General features: G+C 42.1%; 1 protein-coding gene across 4 annotated transcripts in view; it reads right to left on the bottom strand.

Moving 5' to 3' along the window:
- Positions 1-23,747, bottom strand: part of DMXL1 (Dmx like 1) — a 2,287,446-nt gene that overhangs the window by 1,660,686 nt on the left and 603,013 nt on the right. For all 4 annotated transcript variants that reach the window (XM_078675553.1, XM_078675555.1, XM_078675552.1 and 1 more), the window contains one exon: positions 14,184-14,399. In XM_078675553.1, the coding sequence (XP_078531679.1) occupies positions 14,184-14,399 (216 nt within the window). The remainder of the gene's footprint in view (positions 1-14,183; positions 14,400-23,747) is intronic.

Raw genomic sequence — 23,747 nt, 5'->3', positions numbered from 1 at the left:
ATGTGAAATCATCAACAGTGGATTGTAGGTAACAGTATCCTTATTTTACTCCCTAGAGCTGTCTTTCTTTTAACATAACTGTGTATTTCCTTCCCTTATAGTTACTGTTCTTTTTTAAAAAATATTTTTTTGGTTAGCTTCCGGTACGCGTACCGGGTAGCGCTCCGGGAGCGAACTAAGAGAAATACAGGTTGGCAGAGTTCCAAATATTCTACCAATTTTTTTATAATGGGGAGTTAGTTCTGAAAAGAACTTTTTTTTTTATGTTTTTGTTGTTTTATATTTTTTTTAGTATTTTTTGAACATTGTTTTACTTTTTTTGTATTTTCTGAACGTTTTTAAAACATTTTTGGTTTTTTTGGGGGGGGGGAAACAAAAACGATCCATTATAAAGGGCTCAACAGGAGCAAAAAAAAAAAAAAGAATTTATTTTTTGGTGCGTTTTGTGCAAACATTAATATGATTTTGAATTGCTCGCAAAATCAAAGTGATGCTACTTTCTCTGTAGCAGATGAAAGCGCCACATTCCACGCACACTTGTTTTACGTGCCCAAACAACATTTGGATGTTTGCAATCACCTCCCTCGCCTCTGGTCCCGACACCTCTGGAACCACCGATCTTCTTGCCATTTGGAGGGGATGTTGTTGTTGGTCACGTAGCTGGGCAGCACTATAGTTATTTGGGTGCCACCTACTCATATGCCGATGCATAGTATGATTCCCATAACTATATTTTTTATCGGTGCCCCTTGACAATCTGTCACCGCATATGCGGCAAAACACGTAACGAGCATTCACTTTCTTTTGCCCCTCAGGAATTCTGTAGAATTGCCAGATATAATTCTCCTGTCGATTGTACCTCCTGGGCTCCTCTGGCAAAAACTCATGCTCTTCCTCCTCTTCCTCCTCTTCCTGTTCTTCCTCTTCTTGCAGAATTACTTCTGCAGGTGGTCCTCTCTTTCTTGGATTTGGTGGAGGTGGTGGGCTAGCACCAGCTGAAGCTACTAATGAAGCCATCACAAAGTCTCAATAAAGGGTCTTTCTCTCACCAAGATGAAAGTCAGAGTGATGAAAGAAGGAGGGGTTTTCATCATTTGGGAAAAACAAAAGTTCTAAACCAATGAAAAGTGTCCATTTTAGATCACATGACCTTGTATTACATCATTAGGAAACCAAAAGTGAAATGAACCAATGAAAAGTGTTATTATCGAGTCACATGACCTGCTATGTTTACATTACGCGGTCGGCGCCGCGCCGCGGATCGCTTCCGGTTCGCGTACCGCTGCGCTTCCGGGTACGCGAACGTAGCACGTAATATGACGTATTACGCGAGAACGCGAAACGTCATGCTGACGCGAAGCGTCGCGATGTTGTTTTGTAACGCGAGAGGTGCGCTAAAGGAACGTTTACCAGTTCGCGTACCGGGTCGCGCCTCCGGATTGAGCTAACGGGAAGCTAACCGGTACGCGTACTGGGAGCGAAACAAAAAAAAATAAAAAAAAAATTGTATAAAAAACATGTAAAAAATATTTTTCTTTTTAAAGAATAATACATTGTAAAGGTTTTGATATTAGCTATTAAAAAACCAATGAAATTCACTGAAAAAACCATAGGTTATAGACCATATATAGTTAGGAATTAGCATTTACAAAACCTTAAAAATTCACTGAAAAAACCATAGGTTATAGACCATATATAGTTAGGGATTAGCATTTAAAAAACCTTATTTTACTCACACAAAACCATTGAAATTCCATATATAGTTAGTTGTACTAACTATATATCACGCACCCGCAATCCACTGCTGATGATGTCACATATTACATCATTCATGACATGGTCAGTGACATCACTGATGACATCACTGATGACATCTCAAATGACATCACTGATGACATCACTGATGACATCTCAAATGACATTACTGATGACATCACTGATAAAATCATTCATGTGATAATACGATGAACCTCTTCAGACTCTAATATAACCTTAGATACACTCAGTGTAAACACAGACTCACAGATTGTCACTCATCCATGAAGTTACACACACACCTAGACAGTCATGCAAACAATCAATCACACCTCCGTTTCCTTAACTATACAGTTAAACACACCTTACTTATTCAAACATATACTAAAACATATTTACTCACTTATACAATCCTGGATACAACTTCACAATGATCCATACAGCCACTCACACATTCACTGGCTCTTATGCACAGTTATTTATATATGTCAACTCTCACATGTACTGTATTTTACATATGTACTTAATTTGACATGTAGCACTGAGATATCTATTCACTCACCAATACAGTCATGCACACAGTCAACCGCCCATACAGCTGTTTCCAACATGCACTTTTGAATCCATACATCTATGCACAGAGTCATACACTTCCCAGCCACCCACACACACACTCAGTCTCCCATACAAATGCTTGTGCAACCAATCAATAACCTATATAGTTACTCATATAGCTACTGATCAACACATGCAGCACTTTACAGAACAACAGACATAATGATGCACAAATTAAGACAGTTTAGTCACTAACCCATGCACTCAGTGAGACACATTTAATCACTCACTCATACATTCAGTCATGCACCTACTAAATCCTTCGTCCAGACACTTATACATCGACTCATTCATAAATATGTAAGACATATTTTAACTTTACAGAAAAATACAGTCACTGGATGTTGTCATCAGTGATGTCATCAGTGATGTCATTTGAGATGTCATCAGTGATGTCATCAGTGATGTCACTGACCATGTCATGAATGATGTAATATGTGACATCATCAGCAGTGGATTGCGGGTGCGTGATATATAGTTAGTACAACTAACTATATATGGAATTTCAATGGTTTTGTGTGAGTAAAATAAGGTTTTTTAAATGCTAATCCCTAACTATATATGGTCTATAACCTATGGTTTTTTCAGTGAATTTTTAAGGTTTTGTAAATGCTAATTCCTAACTATATATGGTCTATAACCTATGGTTTTTTCAGTGAATATATATATATATATATATATATATATATATATATATATATATATATATATATATATATATATATATTCACTGAAAAAACCATAGGTTATAGACCATATATAGTTAGGAATTAGCATTTAAAAAACCTTATTTTACTCACACAAAACCATTGAAATTCCATATATAGTTAGTTGCACTAACTATATATCGCGCACCCGCAATCCACTGCTGATGATGTCACATATTACATCATTCATGACATGGTCAGTGACATCACTGATGACATCACTGATGACATCTCACTTGACATCAATGATCACATCACTGATGATATCATTCATGTGATAATACAATGCATCTCCTCACACTCTAATATAACCTCCGTTACACCCAGTGTTAAATAGAGAGTATCATTTTTGAAACCATTGACACACCAATACTAGTTACTACATACGCACTCACTGATTCCTATGTCTACACACACATTCACTCATACAATCATTCATACATACAATCACTCATCTTTACAACACTATCATATGCACTCATACACCTATACAGACACTCACACTCTGCCACTCATCCATGGAGTTACTCACACACCTAGTCAGTCCTGAAAAGAATCAATCACACTTCCATTTTCTCATCTATACAGTTAAACACAGAACACCTTACATTTTTGAAACATATACTAACACATAGTTACTCTCTTATAGAATCACTGATACAAGTACACATTGATCTGCACAGAGTCACACACCTCCCAGCCAGCCATACACACACTCAGTCTCCCATACAAATACTTGTGCAACCAATCAATAACCCATATAGCTACTTATATAGCTACTGATCAACACATGCAGCAGCTTGCACAACAACAGACATACTGATGCACACTTTTAGACAGTTTAGTCACTAACCCGTGCATTCAGTAAGACGCATTTAATCACTCACTCATACAGTCAATCACGCACCTACTAAAACCTTCATTCAGACACTTATACATCCACTCATTCTTCAATATGTAAAACATATTTAAACTTTACAGAAACACATAATCACTGGATGTTGTCATCAGTGATGTCATCAGTGATGTCACTGACCATGTCATGAATGATGTAATATGTGACATCATCAGCAGTGGATTGCGGGTGCGCGATATATAGTTAGTGCAACTAACTATATATGGAATTTCAATGGTTTTGTGTGAGTAAAATAAGGTTTTTTAAATGCTAATTCCTAACTATATATGGTCTATAACCTATGGTTTTTTCAGTGAATTTTCAAGGTTTTGTAAATGCTAATTCCTAACTATATATGGTCTATAACCTATGGTTTTTTCAGTGAATTTCATTGGTTTTTTAACAGCTAATATCTGTAGCTGTAAAATGTATTCTTCTTTAAATCCAAAAATATATTTTATATGTTTATTAATAACTTTTTTTTTAAATATTTTTTTTTCTTCGTTCCCGCTTCGCGAATCGGGAAGCTTCCCGTTAGCTGACCTTGATGCCGCGAAATAGACCGCGAGCCGGTAAACGTTTCTTTACCGCAAGTGCCGCGTTAGAAAACAACATCGTGACGCCTCCCGTCCGCATGACGTTCCACGTTGTCGCGTGATACGTCATATGACGTGCTACGTTAGCGAACTGGTACGCGAAGCGAGTGCCAAAGCGCAGGTTTCTGGAAGCAAACCGGGAGGCCCTGCAAAGCGCTTAACGTAAACACAGCAAGTCATGTGACTTGGTAATAACACTTTTCATTGGTTCATTTCACTTTTGGTTTCCTAATGATGTAAGACTAGGTCATATAATCTAAAATGAACACTTTTGATTGGTTGAGAACTCTTGTTTTTCCCAAATGATGAAAATCCCTCCTTCTTTCCTCACTCTGACTTTCATCATTGTGAGAGAAAGACCCTTTGTGATCACTGAGCAATGGCTTCTTTAGTAGCTTCAGCTGGTGCTTCCCCACCACCTCCACCACATCCAAGGAAGAGTGGACCACCTGCTCAAGTTGTAATTCAACAAGAAGAAGAAGAAGAGGAACAGGAGGACGAGCACGAAGAGAGGCAGTTTTTGCCTGAGCAGCCCAAGACGTCTCACCGGAAAGAAAACTTCATTTGGCAATTTTTAAAAATTCCCAAAGGTCAGAAAAAAGTAAATGCAAGATACGTTACTTGCCTTATATGTCAAGATAGACTGTCCAGAGGGACCGACAAAAAATACAGTTTCGGAAACTACACAATGCATCGCCATATGACTAGGTGGCATCCTAACAACTACAGTGCTGCACAGTTTCGGAACGACCTAGATAATCTCCCTATTATGGCCAGAAGATCTGTTGTACCGGAAGTAACGGGACCAGAGGGCAGGGAGATGGTGCCAAATATACAAATGAGATTTGGTGAAGTAAAACACACCTGCGTATTTTGCGATGGATTCATTTCCTACGGAGAAAGAAGCATCACTCTGATCAACAGAGCTATTGACTATCATATGCAAGTTTGTCCGAAACGCCCAAAATAATAAATACTTCTTTTTTTTGTTTTGTTGCTCCTGTTGAGCCCTTTACAATGAATCGTTTTCATTGCCCCCTCCAAGAAAAACCCAAAAAAATATAAAACTGTTCCGAAAAATTCAAAAACATTAAAAAAATGTTCAGAAAAATAAAAAAAAAAGTTCTTTTCAGAACTACCTCCCCGTTATTAAAAAATTGGTACAATATTTGGAACTGTGCCAACCTCTATTTCTCTTAGTTCGCTTCCTAGTTCGCTCGCTGGTACGCGAACTGGAAGCGAACCAAAAACAGTAAGTATAAGGGAAGGAAACACACACTTATGTTAAAAGAAAGACAGCTATAGGGGAGTAAACTAGAGATACTATTACCCATAATCCACTACTGATGATGTCACATATTACATCATTCATGACATGCTCAGTGACATCATCAGCAGAGGATTGCGGGTTTTTTGGCAACATGCCTTATCCACGGTTTAATAACGCTGCCTTTTGCTTTATATAAGTTTTCAAATTGTATGAAATATATACCAATAGGTCTTTATGAACCTTTAGGTAGTGCTTTTGTTCATGAGGTCTGGTCGCTTCCATACACATACAGATGTTTCAAAGATGATCAAGAAGTTTATCTGAATGGAGAGGAATGCACTGAGACGCCAGATCATTCACTAATGTGTAGGCACATACAGTTACACGATTCATGCAACAAACACCGACCAAATATGGCTTGCGTGTTGCAAGGCACGCCAGTTCCTGCTATCATCCCCACGTTCAAGTTGTTGGAAAATGGTAGTTATTTGATGCTCAATAATGAAGATTGTTCTGAGTTAATTAAAAGTATTCCTTTTATCGTAACAGTAAGTGAACGGGTTATTTGCTGCAGAAATGTTCTATTTCCTCCCACACATGAACATAGGGAGTTTTCAATCTGGCCACAAATACCAACCTTGGGACACGTTTCAACGGCATGACAAGAATAAGAGCTCTTTTGTCTCAGAGAGAGGTGGCCTTGAGTTCGGCCCGTGAAACTTTCGTACTTCACATAGCGAACACCCGTACACAGATTTGCCTTTCAATTTCAGCAACATGTTTCCGACTATCTTTAACGCATCCTCCACAAAATCCCTGGCACACTTTTTTAAAGTTGTTACCAGTGGTCTCGTGACTTCATTTGAGAAAATCTTTGGAGTCATCCCTGCTCCCTTTCATTCCATTTTCTCCACTCTGGTTCGTGGATTGCATTTTTACTTGCATTACCAGCGGACGCTCTTGTGCTTTTTTACATTTTTAAATATGGATGTCCCTCCTATGCAACCTCCGACCCTGCAGCTGCTGACACTGTTCCGCAATCGCATGCTAGAATATTATGGCACAATGCCGTTGGCGATATTAAGCACGGCATATGGATTATCTTTTCGGTTCTCCTACTTCACCTGTGTCCAGCCTGTATTTCACTGCCTGACCTGTGATTTCGATTGGGCCATTGATTTGTGTCTCTGCGGACCGGTTTCTCCTGACGTCGACTTTAATCAGCTGATGACTCCTATCATTACTCACGAGTTGATTTGTCCTGGCGAAAGGATTATGGCTGTGGCATTGATGCATGGACTACTTGGTCCCTGGAATTTACTGGCGGCAGCACAGTCTTTCTTGGAACACAGCTTTCTTGAAAACCCACCGAGCTGTCCTCTGATGGTGATAGAGGATCCGGTGCTGGGAGAGCACGTATGTTCTTTTCCGCTTTTAAATTGGATGGCTGAACTGTTTTCGGATGAAGACGGTGACTTCCTGTTGGAGGCTGTTGCAGCTTATTTTGCATACACAGTTATGTCATAGACCTTTTTCATGTTTCATATGCTGAGTACTAGAATTTCATTGACAATTCATTGACTTAATTGTCAAGTTTTTATTATTTACCTTGCCTATTGGCTTAAGACTCGATAAAGTACTTGGCTGTTTTATTTTTCTTTAGCATTGAATTTTCCTAGTTTTTAATGCTTTACCTTGCGGACCGTCCACATATAAACTTGCAATCTGCTCTCATGAGATGGCACTTCTATTATCTTATTCAGTTCGTTTCCGGATCATGAGGAGGTGTCATCTAGGTCCTGGATATCTTTACACCGTGTTAAGTTAGCATGGGCTCATTACCGGTTTAAACGCCATTTTTCCTTTTTTGCAACTTCTGCACACGACATTTAGTTGTTGCTTTAGCTTTCCACCTAGTAGTTCATCGTGGTTTACATGAGAATAATATGTTATTGGTCTACTATCTGCTTTACTTGTTAAACTATATCTGTACAGCGAGTGCTAAAGTTTCAAGAACAACACGATACAGAATTGTTATGAGGTCTGATCTCCACGACTTCATACTCATAACATAAGTGCAACTTCTGCCAATTCTGGGCATGAGGCGGGTTTTATATTGCTTTGCCGAACACACATACACAACAGTTGATGCGGTTCACATGAAGAGAGAGCTGGTGTATGCTGATGTGATTCCTTCAAATCTAAGACACTAAAGTATGGGCACGCCCTAAACCAACACAAAGAGACCTTCTTAGCAAATAATATAATATGTGTATTAGGGAGGGTGAGATATAAGCAGCCGCGGGCCGTGGAGGGAGTTACGGTGAGGCAGGGAGGCGGGGAGGGGGAGAAGCAGGGTGGAGCCCTCTCTACCTTGCCCCTCCCCCTCCCCGCCTCCCTGCCCCACCGTAACTCCCTCCACGGCCCGCGGCTGCTTATAAGTGTTGCTAACTCTTATTCATTTACAGCATGTTAACATACTGTCACCATTCGCTTTTTATGTACTAGTAACTATGCTGGTAATTTTGCTACTGATAATATGTGTACTTGTATTCTCCACCCTGCTTCTCCCCCTCCCCGCCTCCCTGCCTCACCGTAACTCCCTCCACGGCCCGCGGCTGCTTATAAGTGTTGCTAACTCTTATTCATTTACAGCATGTTAACATACTATCACCATTCACTTTTTATGTACTAGTAACTATGCTGGTAATTTTGCTACTGATAATATGTGTACTTTTATTATCTAAGGTACTACGCCTGAGAAGACGGCATTAGTAAATAAACATTTCAAATACACATGTGTTCTTCTTAACTCCATGTTCTGGTTTCTAAGAAATATATAACGACCGACTGTTCATGAGTTCCACGTATCCTGAGGTACTATAAGTTCATATTCTGGATTGTCTAAACATTGAGAGTTTGTTATATCCAATGTGACACTGTACCTAGCTTGCTAAATAGTTTTTGATTACTAACGTGAGTTTTGGGACACCCTAATTCGCCGAGGTTCCAATCCTCTGTCCACAGTTCTGTGTGAGAACAGAAACCCTGCGACAGGGGCACCCCCGACCCTTGCTGGACCTTCATCACACTTGCGATACAACTCCAGCAATGCGCCACCTTTACGGCACAGATACATCACGCATCTGTGCTGTTTTTGCCCCGTGATGCGCCGCATTGTAAATGCAGCACACCATAGGTGACGGAACAGCGGCACAGAATGACTAACACATCCCTGGTGATGCGCCAGTCATCATAAATCTATCCCTATGCTTCTTATCTTGTTAGAGATGAACCGCCATATGTATCATCAAAGTTATTTGCATTTCCTAAATAGCGAACTTTAAGGAATAAATAGCGATTCTTTACCATTCCTAGTTTGCGATGAGCTATTTGCTAATTAGCCGAATGTAGCCCAATGAAGCCCAATGTAGCCCAATGTAGCCCAAAGATGGCCGCCAGACACACAAAAAAACAAATGTAGCCCAAATATCAGCCAGATGTAGCCCAACTATAGCCCAGTGACAGAATGACCAATCAGCTTCGCAAACCTCCGTTACGCGAAGCGGAGCGCTGTTACAGATATATATCTTTTTTTGAACGTTAATTTCTCAAAATCCACTGGAGCACATATATTGAGACCTAGCAAAGGCACATCGGGCTACCAGTCCCTAATATTTTGCCAAGTTTCGTGCAAATCCATTCAGCCGTTCAATTATTATTTTTATTATTTTTTTTTGCCCCGCGGGGCCCTTTTAAAACCTCCACATCAAACCTAGGGGGTCAGCGAGGATCTACTATGCCCCCTTATAGTTATTTCCCCCTTTGTTTTGACCTCCTCTTGTCTCTCGATCCTACCGAGAGACAAGATGGCGGCCGCTACGGACTGTTTGGAATGTTGACAGACGCCGGAGAACCAATCAGCTTCGCTTCACAAAGCTCCGTTGCGCGAAAAGTCCGCGAACCAGAGCGCTAACCGGTCCGCTGTTACAGATATATATCTTTTTTAAAACGTTAATTTCTCAAAATCCACTGGAGCACATATATTGAGACCTACAAAAGGCACATCGGGCTACCAGTCCCTACAATTTTGCCAAGTTTCGTGCAAATCCATTCAGCCGTTCGGGCTAAAAGTGAGGCCAACCGCCCTATGGAAAACTCAATGTTAAAAACACGTTTTGGGACCCCCCTTTTTTCTCGGCCCCCACTGGACGAACCCCCCCCAAATTTTCAAGGGCTGCTCAGAAACAAAATATGCCATTTTCCTGAAAATTTCAGCCAATTCCGTCCACAAACGCCAAAGTTATTAGACATAGAATTTTCAAAAAACCCATAGAGAAAAAATCCTAACTATATATACCTACTGGCGACCGCCAGTAGGTAATATATATATATATATATATCTGTAGAGCTGTACATATATGGTTTCCATATATAATTTTTTATTATTTCCGGGGTCCCCGCACATGGGCAGGAATATTCAGTGCTTATGACTATTGAGGGGGATCCCCTGGAAGAGAAAGGTCTTTTTCTCGCAAGGAGATGGAAGTGTGCCCAATGGCAAGATAGATTTTTTCTGTACACCATTAATCTTTTTGAGTGTGCTGTCTGGTGTTCAGTGGGCCTTTCTGCCGTCACATGAGGGACAATTTAGAACACAGAAGCATCAATAGGCAGAAAGAGCTCTTCATCAAGGAAAACAGGTGAGTGGGTACCGATGTCAGAGCTAGCAAGCCTCCCACTTAATTTATCTTTAATACTTTCTCCAGCTACCTAGTGAGCGGTCAGTCCCTCTGGGGTGTGCAGATCAGGTATAAAATCCACAATCTGTCCCATCCTGACTCATTCACTCTCATTGCCCTCCAACACAGTGAGGCGATCCACCCAGGAATCTTTCTGACATGCTGGCTGAATAACTCCACAATGGAAACCACCTAAACCATTCGATCCATTTACTCAGAAGCTCCAGTGAACTCCTGTCTATATTTCATCTTCACCAGAGGACTCAACCTCATCTGCTCTGCACTCAGCATGATCCTCAACAACTACCCTCACCACACTCACCTTCCTGGACGCCTGGAAACATACCAGCATTCCCCTACTAAAATAATCCCTCAGCAGACCTGAAGATACTGGACTACTAAACCACCTCTCCTTGACCCTTCCTAATCGGACTTCAGGCCCAACCACAGCGCCAAAACCACCCTCATCATCTCTTGCCAGCCACAATTTGCATGATCATGGACAGGGGAGACATGGCAGCTCTCATGCTGCACCAACTTTCCACCACCTTTGACACTATCTCCCACACCATCCTTAATCTCATCCAATGCCTCCATGACCACGGCATAAGAGGACCTGCTCTCCAACAGATCTGCTGCTTCCTCATGGGGTGCACCCAGTCAGTCACCTTTTCACCATACACTTCTATAGCCACCCTGGCTACGGTGCCACACATCAAGTAAACCAGAACAGGAGGGCAGTCCTTCTTCTTTCCAGCGGCCAGGGCATGGAACATCCTCCCTGTATACTGCCGACAGAAAACAACTCTCTCCAAGTTCATGAAGGACTTCAAGACCTGGCTCTTCAACAAACCAGAGTAGAAATCCTGGAGCTGCCGTTCCGCCAGCCCCCCCCCCCCACCACCACAGCACCTTGAGACCCTATGGGTGAGTACTTGCACTTCAACAAACCCATGAATGAATAACAACCACTACCATAATTTGTGGCGTTCTCCAGGGATCCTCTCTCAGTTGGATGCTATTCAACATCTACCTGACTCCGCTCTGAACCCAAGAGATCAACATTATCACCTTGGCATCTTTGCTACCTGCATGTCAAAAACGGTCAACTGGATGAATACAACTGTCTTAGATACAACTCCAACAAGTCGAGGTGGTAACCTTCCAAAACGACACCTCTCTGACAAGCATTCAGTCTTGCCAGTTAAGTCAAGAACCTCGGCATAGTGTGGGGAAAAAACTCTCAATGACAGCCAAATAAACACAGTGACACAGAGGGCTTTGACTCCCGTCAGCTGGAAGTGTGATGTTGTGGAGGAAACATTTTATCATTGTGTTTTGGGAGAGCCCCAAGCTCCAAGAGAACTGAAAGTTGATTTCAAACGCGCTAACTGCCTTTGTAGACAGTGAGGTCCCTCTCAACCCATCCTCTATACATTTGGGTGTTCCATGCAATATTAATCTACCAGGTAAACAAGTTTTGTTCTATCAGTTGGGTCAAAGGGATGTGATGCAGATGAGGGGATCCTCAATGATGCCCACTAAGGACCAGTTGGTAATGGGGATGGGCAGGTGCATGAGTGCAAAAAGGATGGGGTATGCCAGTCGGGGCTGTCCCAAGAAATGTAATCAAGTTTTGACGCATTGGTATGCAAGCCATGGTGGGGGTGTACTGGATACTGGTTATCCCGGTGTTGTGTTCGACTCACTGAATATCCCGGCACCCGTGGGCCAGGACAAAAGTAGAGGTGGGTTGAACTCGAGAGGCCTGAGGCTTATTCCTGCTCAGATATAACAGATGCCCACCTTGCCCAGACACAAGAGATCTAGGTATGTACCAGACTTAACTTGCAAGACTGCTTGTAAGCCATCATGGAAAGGATGTGCAATTTTCTGAAAATCCCCATTAAAAATATATATTTTTTTAAATAAAAAAAATTAAATCAATGCAGTCATATCATCCGGTTTCCATACCCTCCAAGTCCTCAAAATTTTTTCACATTGCTACCTCTTGACACCCGAAAGAATAGTCACCTAGGCACTGAAAACAGGAAAACTGGACTACAGCAATATTCTCTACATTGGCATCTCTGTTCACCTCACCAAACGTCTCCAGGTCATCCAAAATGCAGCAGCCAGCCTCGCACTCCAACTCAGTAACCACTTCAAAAACCTACACTGGTTCCTAATACACAAACATGCTAGTTTCAAACTACTCCCTCACAAATACAAGGTGCTATATGATTTTGGTACCACCTACCTAAACAGCTGCATCTGCATCCACACTCTGACCAGAGTCCTCAACTTGGTCAACCTCCTCCTAACTCACATCCAATGCATCCACAGAGCTAGAGCCAGCAGTCAAGCTTTCTTGTACCTTGCTCTTAAAGCTTTGTAAGCCTTACCCTTGCATATCAACGCTTCTATCTCTCTCCTTGAGTTTCATAAGAAACTCAAAACCTGGCTTTTCAACTAGGTCCCAGGATGGGTAAGACATGTCTACTTCTTCAGGCGGGAGGATACCCTCCTGTATTATATTGCACCATGCAAATAAATATAGCCTGACATGACTTGATGGGAAGTATGCTACCTCTGAAAAAACAAATCCTTGGTTTCAATCTCCTGGAGTAGGCAGATTGAAGACAAACCTCCCAATCTTCCCTCCGGGGGCTCAAGGGCAGTTTGTGACTGCAGAGGTGGGGGATGAGGCAGGGCCCAGACCCAGGGACACTCCCAGACAAACAACCTCCATGTTGCCAGTGATGTTCTGAGCCCACCTGTGGCAAGAAGATTTGGGTTGAACTCCCCATGGTGCCGCTGTCAGGTGGTTGAACGGCTGGTATCTGTACTCATCTTACAGTGGTTGGTGTGATTAAATCACAATGGATGTCAATGGTACAACTTACAGGTTCATAGGCGCTATGGAGGTTTTTCCAGACCCACGCTGACAGATGGAAAGATTCAGGTGGAGTTAAATCTTCTAAAAATAATTCCTTAAATCTACTGAATTCTGCAATGCCAATTTCTCAGACTGTTCATCCTCCTCCAAAAACACTATGTGATCCTACGGCAAGCATCTCCCTGGCCAATCTCATCACATGCCTGTCATGTTATGTAAAAAAATATTTTGCTTCTCTTATCTTAGGCTTTGTGCATATATTTGATGCATAGCTGATTACCTCATTCCAAATCTTTCTTTTCATAACATTCAAAATGATGGACAAGTCTACTGTTCCCAAGTAATACTGAAAATACATATGTATACAATTCCTTAATGCTGCTACAAATGTATACCCATTCTGAAGAATTCAGTTACAGATCCATCAGCCCCGCCCCAAACTCACTCCTTCTAAAACTTTGCCTCGACCAGAAACTATAATTACACAAATCCCTGAACGCAACACATTCTCCAAAAAAGAATATCGGCATATGGGTGGGTGGGGCTGATTAAATGGGCACTAAAATATTTCAAAGCTCCCTAATGGTGCTAATATATTGCGAACATTGATGACACTTATACAATGTATATTCCAATGTGTGGATAGTTACCAGCATTAATATGGATCACAATGGTTGCTTGTTGCATACACAAAAGCTGCTTACCTTCATCTGATTTCTCAATTGTCTGGGTGGAATCCTCGGTACTTGCCTCTGAAGAATGTAGTTCGAAGCTTGATTTCTTAAGATTCTGTAAAAAAACTTCGGTTGATAGTGTGAAATGTAGTTCTTTATTATTAAGCCAGTGCACTACAAATGGTCCATTCTTTTCCTCGTTCTCATTTAGGCTCAGTGACGTGATGGATGGCAGCAGGGGAATGTCTACAAGAAAATACATAAAACAAATTTCCTTATACAAATCCAATGTGCAGCAGATCTATTCGCAATATAACACATATTATGAGGATAAGTTACTTACCTGTAATCCTAGTTCTCTACAGGGGTATCCTCATCAAAGTCATAGGCACTGAATATTCACGCCATGCGAAGGGACCCCGGAAATAATAAAAAATATATATGAAAATATATATATATATATATATATACAGCCCTATATATATAAATATATAATTTTTTCACATATGAATGCAGCCCCTTTTTGAAAAAAATTATTTAAAAAGAGGCTAATCAATGCAATAATAAATAACTGTTTTTGCAACCATATACTATATAATATATACTACAGGAGGGCAAGCATTACTTAAACTCTTTTTAATGAGCAGAATTAACACCAAACTGAAAAAGAGCCCACATTGTTAGCCTAAAGGCTGATTTGAAAACCAATATCAATAGAAAATGAAATCAATTGTAACACAAAAAACTGACACTGTGCCTTTAAAGCAGCCATGACCCCCAGCTTCCCTTCATGCCTCAGGGGTGACAGTTAGGTCAGTTGTTCTTGGGGGAGACCCGAGAGTCAGGGTACATAGATATACAGTACAAAAGTCTCATTTGACTGGGGGGGTGGGGGGGGCGGATGGCTTGCTTATGACTTTGATTAGGATACCCCTGAAAGAGAACTTAGATTACAGGTAGGTAACTTATCCTTCTCTTCCAGGGGATCCTCATCAACAGTCATAACCACTGAATTGAATAGGAAGCCCAACCTCCACCGGCGGGCAAATGAGCAGAAATAACCAAATAAACAAAATAAATCCATTCAGCTTTGTAACAAATTTCTCAAGGAGGCCTGACCCACTCGAGTGTCCGCTTTGGTATCTGAATCAAGACAATGGTGCCTCGTAAATGTATGTATCGATCTCCAAGTGGCTGCCTTGCAGATCTCAGAACTCATTAAGTCTTCAGTTTTCAGGTCTAAAGAGTGAAGGGACCTCTCAGCTGGTGTAGAGGGGTTAGGAAAAAAGGAAATTAGCGAGATGGGTTGGTTGACATGGAAATCCGATACTACCTTCGGAAGGAAGGATGGGTGGGTTCTCAAAACAATTCTATTGAGATGAAAGACTGTATATGGTTCTTTCGAGCAGAGAGCTTGGATCTCGCTCACCCTGTGAGCTGAAGTAATTGCCACCAAAAAAGCTGCATTCCAAGTTAGGTGCTGGAGGGTTGCTTTGTGGATAGGTTAACATGGGGGACCCATCAGCTTAGATAGAACCAGATTCAGGTCCCAAGGGGGCGAAGGAAGTCGAATAGGTAGGGAGACCTTCTTTAACACCTGTAAGAAATCCTTCACTGCTGAAAGAAAGAAGGCTGAGAAGGGTCCTGCCTGTATGCCGTAATTGCAGCCAGGTGCACTTTTATGGAAGAGAATTTTAGACCTGCCGTAGCTAAGTAAAGCAGGTTAGGTAAAACCACATCCTCCTGCCCCCTGGTAGGATGGTATTTATTTTGCACAAACCACAAATAGAAAAGCACAAGAGTGTCTTGTGGAAGGCCTTCTTCCTTCTTTCAAGATGGTCATGCAGTCCGGAGGGAGTCCTAAATGAACATATTGGAGGACCTCAGGAGCCATGCTGCCAGGTTCAGTGATGGAATGTTGGGGTGATGAATGCTCCTGTTCATCTTGGACAGCAGGACCGGTCTGCACGGCAATCTCTTGTGTGGACGATCTGATAGTTGCAGAAGGTCCGGGTACCACCAATGCCGTGGCCAGTCCGGAGCGATCATGATCATCCTCCACTCGGAGTGGGACAGCCGGGTCACAAACTTCGGGATGAGAGGAAGGCAAAGAAAAGCGTAAACAATGCTTCCTGACCAATTGACCAAAAGAGCATTCCCGCTCGTCCCTGGTCAATCGAACCTTGAGACGAAGTCACAGCATTTTTTGTTTGTGTCATCCGCGAAAAGGTTGATGCATGGACGACCCCATTCTCTGAAGATTTCTTCAACAACTTCGTCATTTAGAACCCAGTCCTGCTGGTCCTCGAAGTAACGAATGAGAGTGTATGCTTGTGAGTTCTGCTCCCCCGGTAGGTGTATTGCTGTAATTGTCAGATCCCTTGCCAGGAGCCAATGCCAGAGAGCTTGGGCTTCCAGAAAGAGAGAGACCGCGATAGAGGCGCTCGCTGCATGGTCAGATAGTACATGGTGGTCGTATTGTCTGTCTGAACTAGAATTGAGCTGGTCTGAATAGATGGGAGAAAAGCCTTGAGGGCTAAATGTAACGCTCGTAGCTCCAGCATGTTGATGTGGTACAATTGTTCTTCTTTTGATAATGGACCTGGAGTCTGGAGGGACTTTATGGGTGCTCCCCAACCCTGGAGGGAAGCATCTGTGATAAGCGATTGTGTCGGGTGAGGCTGATGGATCAGAACCCCCACCAACAGATTCTCCTGTCGCATCCACCAAGGAATTAATGCTCTGGCTGTTTGACAGATGTATCCTGTTGTCCCATTGAGCTGTTTGTTGATCCCACTTGTCCTTCGGATCAAAGATGCAGGAGGCCATCGACCCTAGGTGAGAGGCAACCTGACGGACTGAGAGAGATGCTGTGCAGAACCAGTTTGCCTTTCAGGGTGATAGAAGACAGTCTCTCCTCCGAAGGAAACACTTTTCCTACTGCAGAGTCTATTGTTGCACCCAGATACTGGATCTTATGCGTGGGATGCTGAGTCGACTTCTCGAAGTTGACGTGTGTTAGAAATGGGATTTCTGCTTCGCTAAGGCTTGCACCAAAGCCAGGCAGAAACCACCACTCTAGTCAGGGCAAGGGAATTACACACCGAAGATAACCTCTGTGTAATACCTTGATGTTAAAAATGTGTGCTGATGTTGTGTTCAACCTAAGGTTTAGTTATGATTCAAGCTATCTACTTCTGCATGTACCGTTCTAGAATGTTACTCTCTGAGGCTCTTTAAGAATTCGTAGTTGTCAGTTGCTGCTTTGATGCTGTGTGGATAGGACGTTTCTTACATGGATCTAACAAAAATAAATCCTCCTTCCTTTAACTTTGCTACCTGGCGTGGTCAACTTTATTACACTGGTGACAATCTGGTTTTAAGAAAAGAACCCTTTCAACAACTATCAAGATCGACCTCATGTACTACTGAAGTCTACTACTCAAAATTGGCCTCATCATTGAAGATAAGGAAAAGAAACATTCTAATACGATCGTTTTATTTGTGGTAAAGCCTTCCTGTTTTCTCATACCACTAACTCAAGGTACTGTAAATTTTTGTTTTGAGTAAACATCGCACTAACGTTATATTCTATTCAAGCATTTTTTTTAAAGTATGCCACCTCACGCTCCATGCTTGCACTTACACCATTGACTGTCTAACTTCATTTTAGACCTTGCGCAGACATCGCACTGTTTTAGCTTATTTTTAAATTGAAGCTTACCGCTCCTGTCTTCCTCGCGCACTTTAAATTTAAATGCTCAGTACTTCGGTGATAAACACACCAGTTATTAAGTGTTTTTCAATTCTTCAGATTGGTATGAAGATCTGTCTCAGTGATAGGCACACTATTTGTTAGGTCTTTCATGTAAATTTAATACAATACTTCGGTGATAAACACACCCGTCATTATGGGTTTGTCAATCACCTCCTACAGAGACACTCAGTGACAGGCACACTGTTAGGTCTTCCATTTAAATTAAATATAACACTTCGGTGATAAACACACCAGTCATTGCGTGTTTGTCAACCACCTTCTACAGAGACAAACTCTGTAGTTGTCAACAATCTTCTTCATTGATACACACCAGTTTTAATTTTTCTACAGTAATAATCTCACCTCTGTCAACAATTGTTCAGTTTTACTGAATCTTGCAAAACGTCACCTCGCCTCCTTTCTTCTTATCTAACCCAGGAGAACCTTCCATTCGTTGGTCGAAATGGAAAAAGGTTTTCCTTAATTACGCAAGTGTGCGACGTGTCCTTGAGCGCTGAAAGGAAGTCTGCTCTTCTCCTGTACTGTTTAGGGTCAGAGAGTCAGGATGTGTTTGAACACCTACCTGATCTGAATGATGAAGAATCTACTGGACTTAATGAGTTTGAGATTTGTCTTAAAAAACGAGAAACACTATCTTCCGAAAATAAGTACTGTCTTGGAGAGATACCATTTTGGAAGACGTATGCAACTTTCACAAGAGTCAGTTGAGGTATATGTTACACACTTGCGGAAATTAGCTTCAGCATGTAAATTTGATAATGCACTCGATGAACGCATCCGCGACCAATTTATGTTAGGTTGTAACATAGAAAAAGTTAAGGATGAATTGTGGCAGAAGGATGATCCAAAATTAGAAGAAATTATCTCCACTGCTAAATGGCTTGAACACTCCCTTGCCTGTGTTGAAGAGTCTAATACTAATGTGAATGGTGAAAAAGTACAAAGTGTGACTAAACAAAGTGTTTTAAAATCTAATGACTTAACGAATGTAAAGTTTAAGAAAAACGTTACAGTAAAGTGTTATCGCTGTGACACTGTTGGTCATCTAGCGAATGATAAATCCTGTCCTGCTCTGTCTGCCAAGTGTAAACCTTGTGGTAGAGTAGGTCGCATAGCAACAGTGTGTAGAACAAAAGTATACAAGAAGAATAAACGCGTAAAAGAAGTTTTCGTACAGAATACTTCAGAGACAGAGACAGAGGAACATCATTGTGGTGAGGTTATGGTTCATGCAGTCGAAGGTTCCAGTAAAGCCTGGAAGAATCGAGTTGACGGAGTTCAAGTAAATGGTCGTAATGGTAAAATGCTCTTTGTCTCTGGTTCAAAGATTATGTTAATTCCAAAAAGTTTCTAGGAGTCTAGTTTGGTTAATAAGGTTAAAGTTTTTAAACCAGATATTTGACCTCTTGCTTATGGAGATCAACCTATAAAATTATTTGGTTATTTTTTAGGTGAAATCGAATATAAAGGAACATTTACAGTTGGAAAAATATACATATCCTGCAGAGGAGACTGTATTAACAGCTACATCCACCAAGCTGATGTAGGTGTGATGTTAATTCCTGGCGGTGATCCATGTATTGTAATGAAAAAATAATTTACTTCTCCAACTAGCCAAGTTGAGTACAATCCCAGTTGCAAGATTGAGGGTATCACTAAGTCAGTTAAAGTTACCCAAATAAAAGACTTATGTTGTGAGTTTGAATACGTTTTCAGGGAAAAGTTGGGGTGTCTTTCAAACTATACTCACAAAATTATTGTTAGAGCTGATTCTGTTCCTGTCTCCTGCAAAGTGCGAATTGTGCCTTTGGCATTAAGAGACTTAATGCGCAGTGAGCTAGAGAAGTTAAAAAAGGAAGGTATCATAGTGGAGACTGAGGCAAGTGATTGGTTAGCTCCGGTCGTTCTAGCACATAAGGATTCGGGAGAGATTAGGCTTTGTGTTGATCTTTGCAGCCTTAATCGTGCAGTTGTTGCAGACAAGTATCCACTCCCGAATATCACGGAGATGTTGACCCAACTAGAAGGGGCAGAGGTCTTTTACACCTTAGACCTGAGAGCAGCATACCATCAAATCAAGATAGATAGTGATTCCATGAATTTGACAGCTTTCATCACGCCTTTTGGGACTTATAAGTTTACACGTCTTCCTTTTGGTCTCAATTCTGCTGCTTCTGTCTTCCAACGAGCTATGGAAGATATCTTACATGGTTTAGCAGGTGTAAAGATTGATCAGGACGATGTTCTGATACATGGTTCATCACAGAAGGAACATGATGAGAGGTTTAGGGATGTTCTAGTTAGGTTTAAGTCTTGTGGTTTGACCCTTCGTGAGAGCAAGTACAGGTTTAGTCTTTCAGAAATTGACTTCTTAGGACATAAGCTAACGAACGAGGGTGTGACACCACAAGATCATTTGGTGATAACCATTGAGGGTCTTTCAGAGCCTTAGACCAGGGATGAGTTATTTATTTATTTATTTATAGCATTTATAGAGCGCTCTGCAACCCTACGGGCATCCTGGCGCTGAGTACATATTGCTGAGAAAACCTGTGTAACAGAGAGGGCAGTGGTCTAAAGTTCTGAGCGATTAAATTTTTGGGAAGAGCCATGTTTTAACCTTTTTTCGAAAGGCCATCAGTTCGTTTGTTTTTCTGATGTCAGTAGGCAGGTTGTTCCACAAATGAGCTGCAGCTATACTAAAAGCTCTTCCACCATAAGTGGCTTTCTTGATCCTGGGTATACTGATAAGGTTTAAGGATGATGATCGAAGAGACCGGGTAGGCTCATACCAGTTAAATTTGTTTTGGAGTGGTCGGGGGCCTAGCCCATGAGCTGCCCTAAAGACAATACATAGGGATTTGAAACAAATCCTCTGGTGTATAGGAAGCCAATGAAGGTCGGCCAAGGCGAGAGTGGTAGAAGATCTTCGTTCTCGAGAGAGTGCCAGTTTAGCTGCAGCCGCCTGGATACTTTGAAGTCTGGAAATAAGATAAGCAGGGGATTCCAGTAAGAGGGCGTTACAGTAATCCAGGCGGCTGAGAATGGTGCTCCTGACTATGTTGGCTCTGGCCTGTGAGGGCAGGAGACGTAGTATCTTTCGCAGTCCTCGCATTAAAGCAAGGCAGCTGCTGACCTGCTTGTTGATGTTGGTCTCTAGGCTCAAACTGTTGTTAAAAGTAACTCCGAGATTCCTTACTGATTTCACTGGGGTAGGCGAGTCTCCTAACAGCTGGGGCCAGAAGTCTGCAGGTAAACTTTTGGGGATTCTTCCTACCATACAGTGCAATATTTCAGTCGTCACTGTTAAATTGTAATGAATTCTGGTTTAACCAGAGTGACATTTCCAGCATGCAGGTGTGGAAGGTCTCAAGTGAGTCTGCATGAGCTCCATCAAGAGAGATCATCAACTGTGTGTCGTCTGCGTAATTAGTCACGCTAATGCCGTGACTTTTGATGATGCTCATCAGGGGTTGCATATATATGTTGAAAAGTATAGGGCTGATTGCAGACCCCTGTGGAACCCCGTGTGGAACTTTAACAAACTCTGATTGATATGGGGGGATAGCTACTGCCTGCCATCTATCCGTCGGGCAGGAGCGGAACCAGTCAAGCGTGACTCCTCCAACTCCAATGTTCTTCAGTCTTTTTATCAGGATGTCGTGGTTCACCGTATCGAATGCGGCGGACAGGTCCAGCAAGATTAAGATTGCTGATTCTCCCCTGTCCGCCCTCATTCGTAGGTCATCCAGAACTGTCAGTAAGGCTGATTCAGTTCCATGGGCTGGTCTGAAACCAAATTGCTCCTCTTCCAGGATGTTGTTGGTTTCTAGGAAGAGGGCTAGGCATCTACTGACCCATCGCTCTATGATTTTTATCGGGTATGGTAGGAGCGATATAGGTCGGTAGTTCTTTTGGCAGTTTGGGTCCAGGTTTGGTTTCTTTAGTAGTGGGGTGACAACCGCCAATTTCCAGTCTTTAGGTACGGAGCCTGTGTAGAGAGATTGGTTGCATAACTGATGCAGCACTGGGAAGATTTAATCTCCAAAGTTCTTAACTATTCTATGGGGTAGAGGGTCTAGAGGGGATCCTGATGACGTGTTAAGGGCTATTCTTAGAAATTCTTGTTCTAGAGGGACCTCAAAAAGTTCCAAGATGGCGTTTGGAGAAGGGCCTCTAGCATTTTCCACCTTCTTATCTCTGTTCTCTTGATAGCTATTGTCCTGCATTGTGGGGATAGAATTACCTTTCATTCCCTCGACAATTTTACTGATTTTTTCCTGAAAGAATAGTGCTAATCCGTCGCATAATTCTTGTGAGGGCTTGATTTGACTGTTAGCGCAAGCAGGATGAGATAGCTCTCTGATAATCCTGAAGGTGTCGCGAGACTTATTAGAGCTTTTGAGAATTAGGTCTGCGAAGTGGCTTGCTTTGGCCCTAATAATTTCCTTCTTATATTGTACGATTGTAAGCCTCCACATCACTTTCTCCTGTTCTGAGTAATTTTTCCTCCAGAGCTTCTCCGCCTTTTTACAGGCGTTTTTTAAATCTTTCAGTTTGTCCGTATACCAGGGCGCGGAGGGTTTTCCTCTTTTCCTGATTGTTTTCAGGGGTATATTATCATCACGTTTCTTAGTTATCTCATTACATAATGATAGATAATTTGTAGTAATATCACTCTCCGAATTGAACGAGGTCCCAACATGACGAAAGTCAAATTTTCCTTCCTCTTTCCTTTTCAACAGGCCCTTCCAATCACGACCAAAAAAGGTTCTGGTCTGTACACTTGTGGGTTCTGTGTTAGTCAGGGTGTGGATATTAAATAGAAGGAGATGATGGTCTGACCAACCTACTGGAAGAATTGTATCCATGGTCATTAGATCTTCCGCCGCGAATATTAGGTCCAGTGTGTTTCCTTGTATATGTGTGGGGGTAGTTATCCACTGTTTCAGCCCCAAATTGTGGCAAGATTGAGTGATGTTATACAAGGCTGCACGTAGTTGGTCATTGTCCCATATGTTAAAATCACCCAGTACCAGCAGCCTACTATGAGAGATTGATATATTGTTAATAACAGCGATCAATTCCTGCTGTTGTGAAGCATTAAAATGCCCCGGTGCCCTATAGCAAATTAGGCCCGTAAGACAATGTTCGGAATCATGCTTAATCGAAACCCCAAGGATTTCGTCACAGGAAACTGTGTCGACGTCCAGGGTTGCAATGTTTAGCTCCTCCCTAAAGATGATCCCTAACCCTCCTCCTCGTCCCAGATTCCTGGGTTTATGAATTATCTTATATCCTGCTGGACATGCTGGCCCTAGCTCTGATTCTATTCCCGCAGCCATCCATGTCTCGGTTAAGAATAGAATGTCTAAGTGATTGGACTCAATCAATAGCTGTATTTCAGTAGCATGTTTCGGGAGGGATCTAACGTTTAGAAGTCCGCTAATTAATTTACCCTTAGTACTATGCTTGGGTCCCGCGTTGGTTAGCGGGAGATGGGTATTGTCCGAGATTAGATTGGGTTTCAGTAGAGATTTGGGGAGGAGGGGATTAATGTTTGGTAGTTGTCCTCGGCAGTTGGGGCATACATTTTTATCCTCATATATTATGTTGGGGGCTAAGCGTGGGCAGTCGCCTATGTCTACCAGTGGATTCAATAGCATAAGTGTTTCCCTACCATATCTGAGTACCTCATGTTCCGGAGTTGGACAACCAGGGGAAGATGCCCCTGGCCCGGTCTCGGCGCGGACGAGTTCAGACGAGCTTGCCTTAAGCGCGCCTTCAGCGCGCAACCGTCGCGCCCGCTGCGCTCG

Source organism: Lissotriton helveticus, chromosome 2_1, assembly GCF_964261635.1.
Source record: "Lissotriton helveticus chromosome 2_1, aLisHel1.1, whole genome shotgun sequence".
NCBI lineage: Eukaryota > Metazoa > Chordata > Amphibia > Caudata > Salamandridae > Lissotriton > Lissotriton helveticus.
The sequence above is the reverse complement of the archived record's forward strand: the minus strand, read 5'-3'. Positions and strand labels throughout refer to the sequence as shown.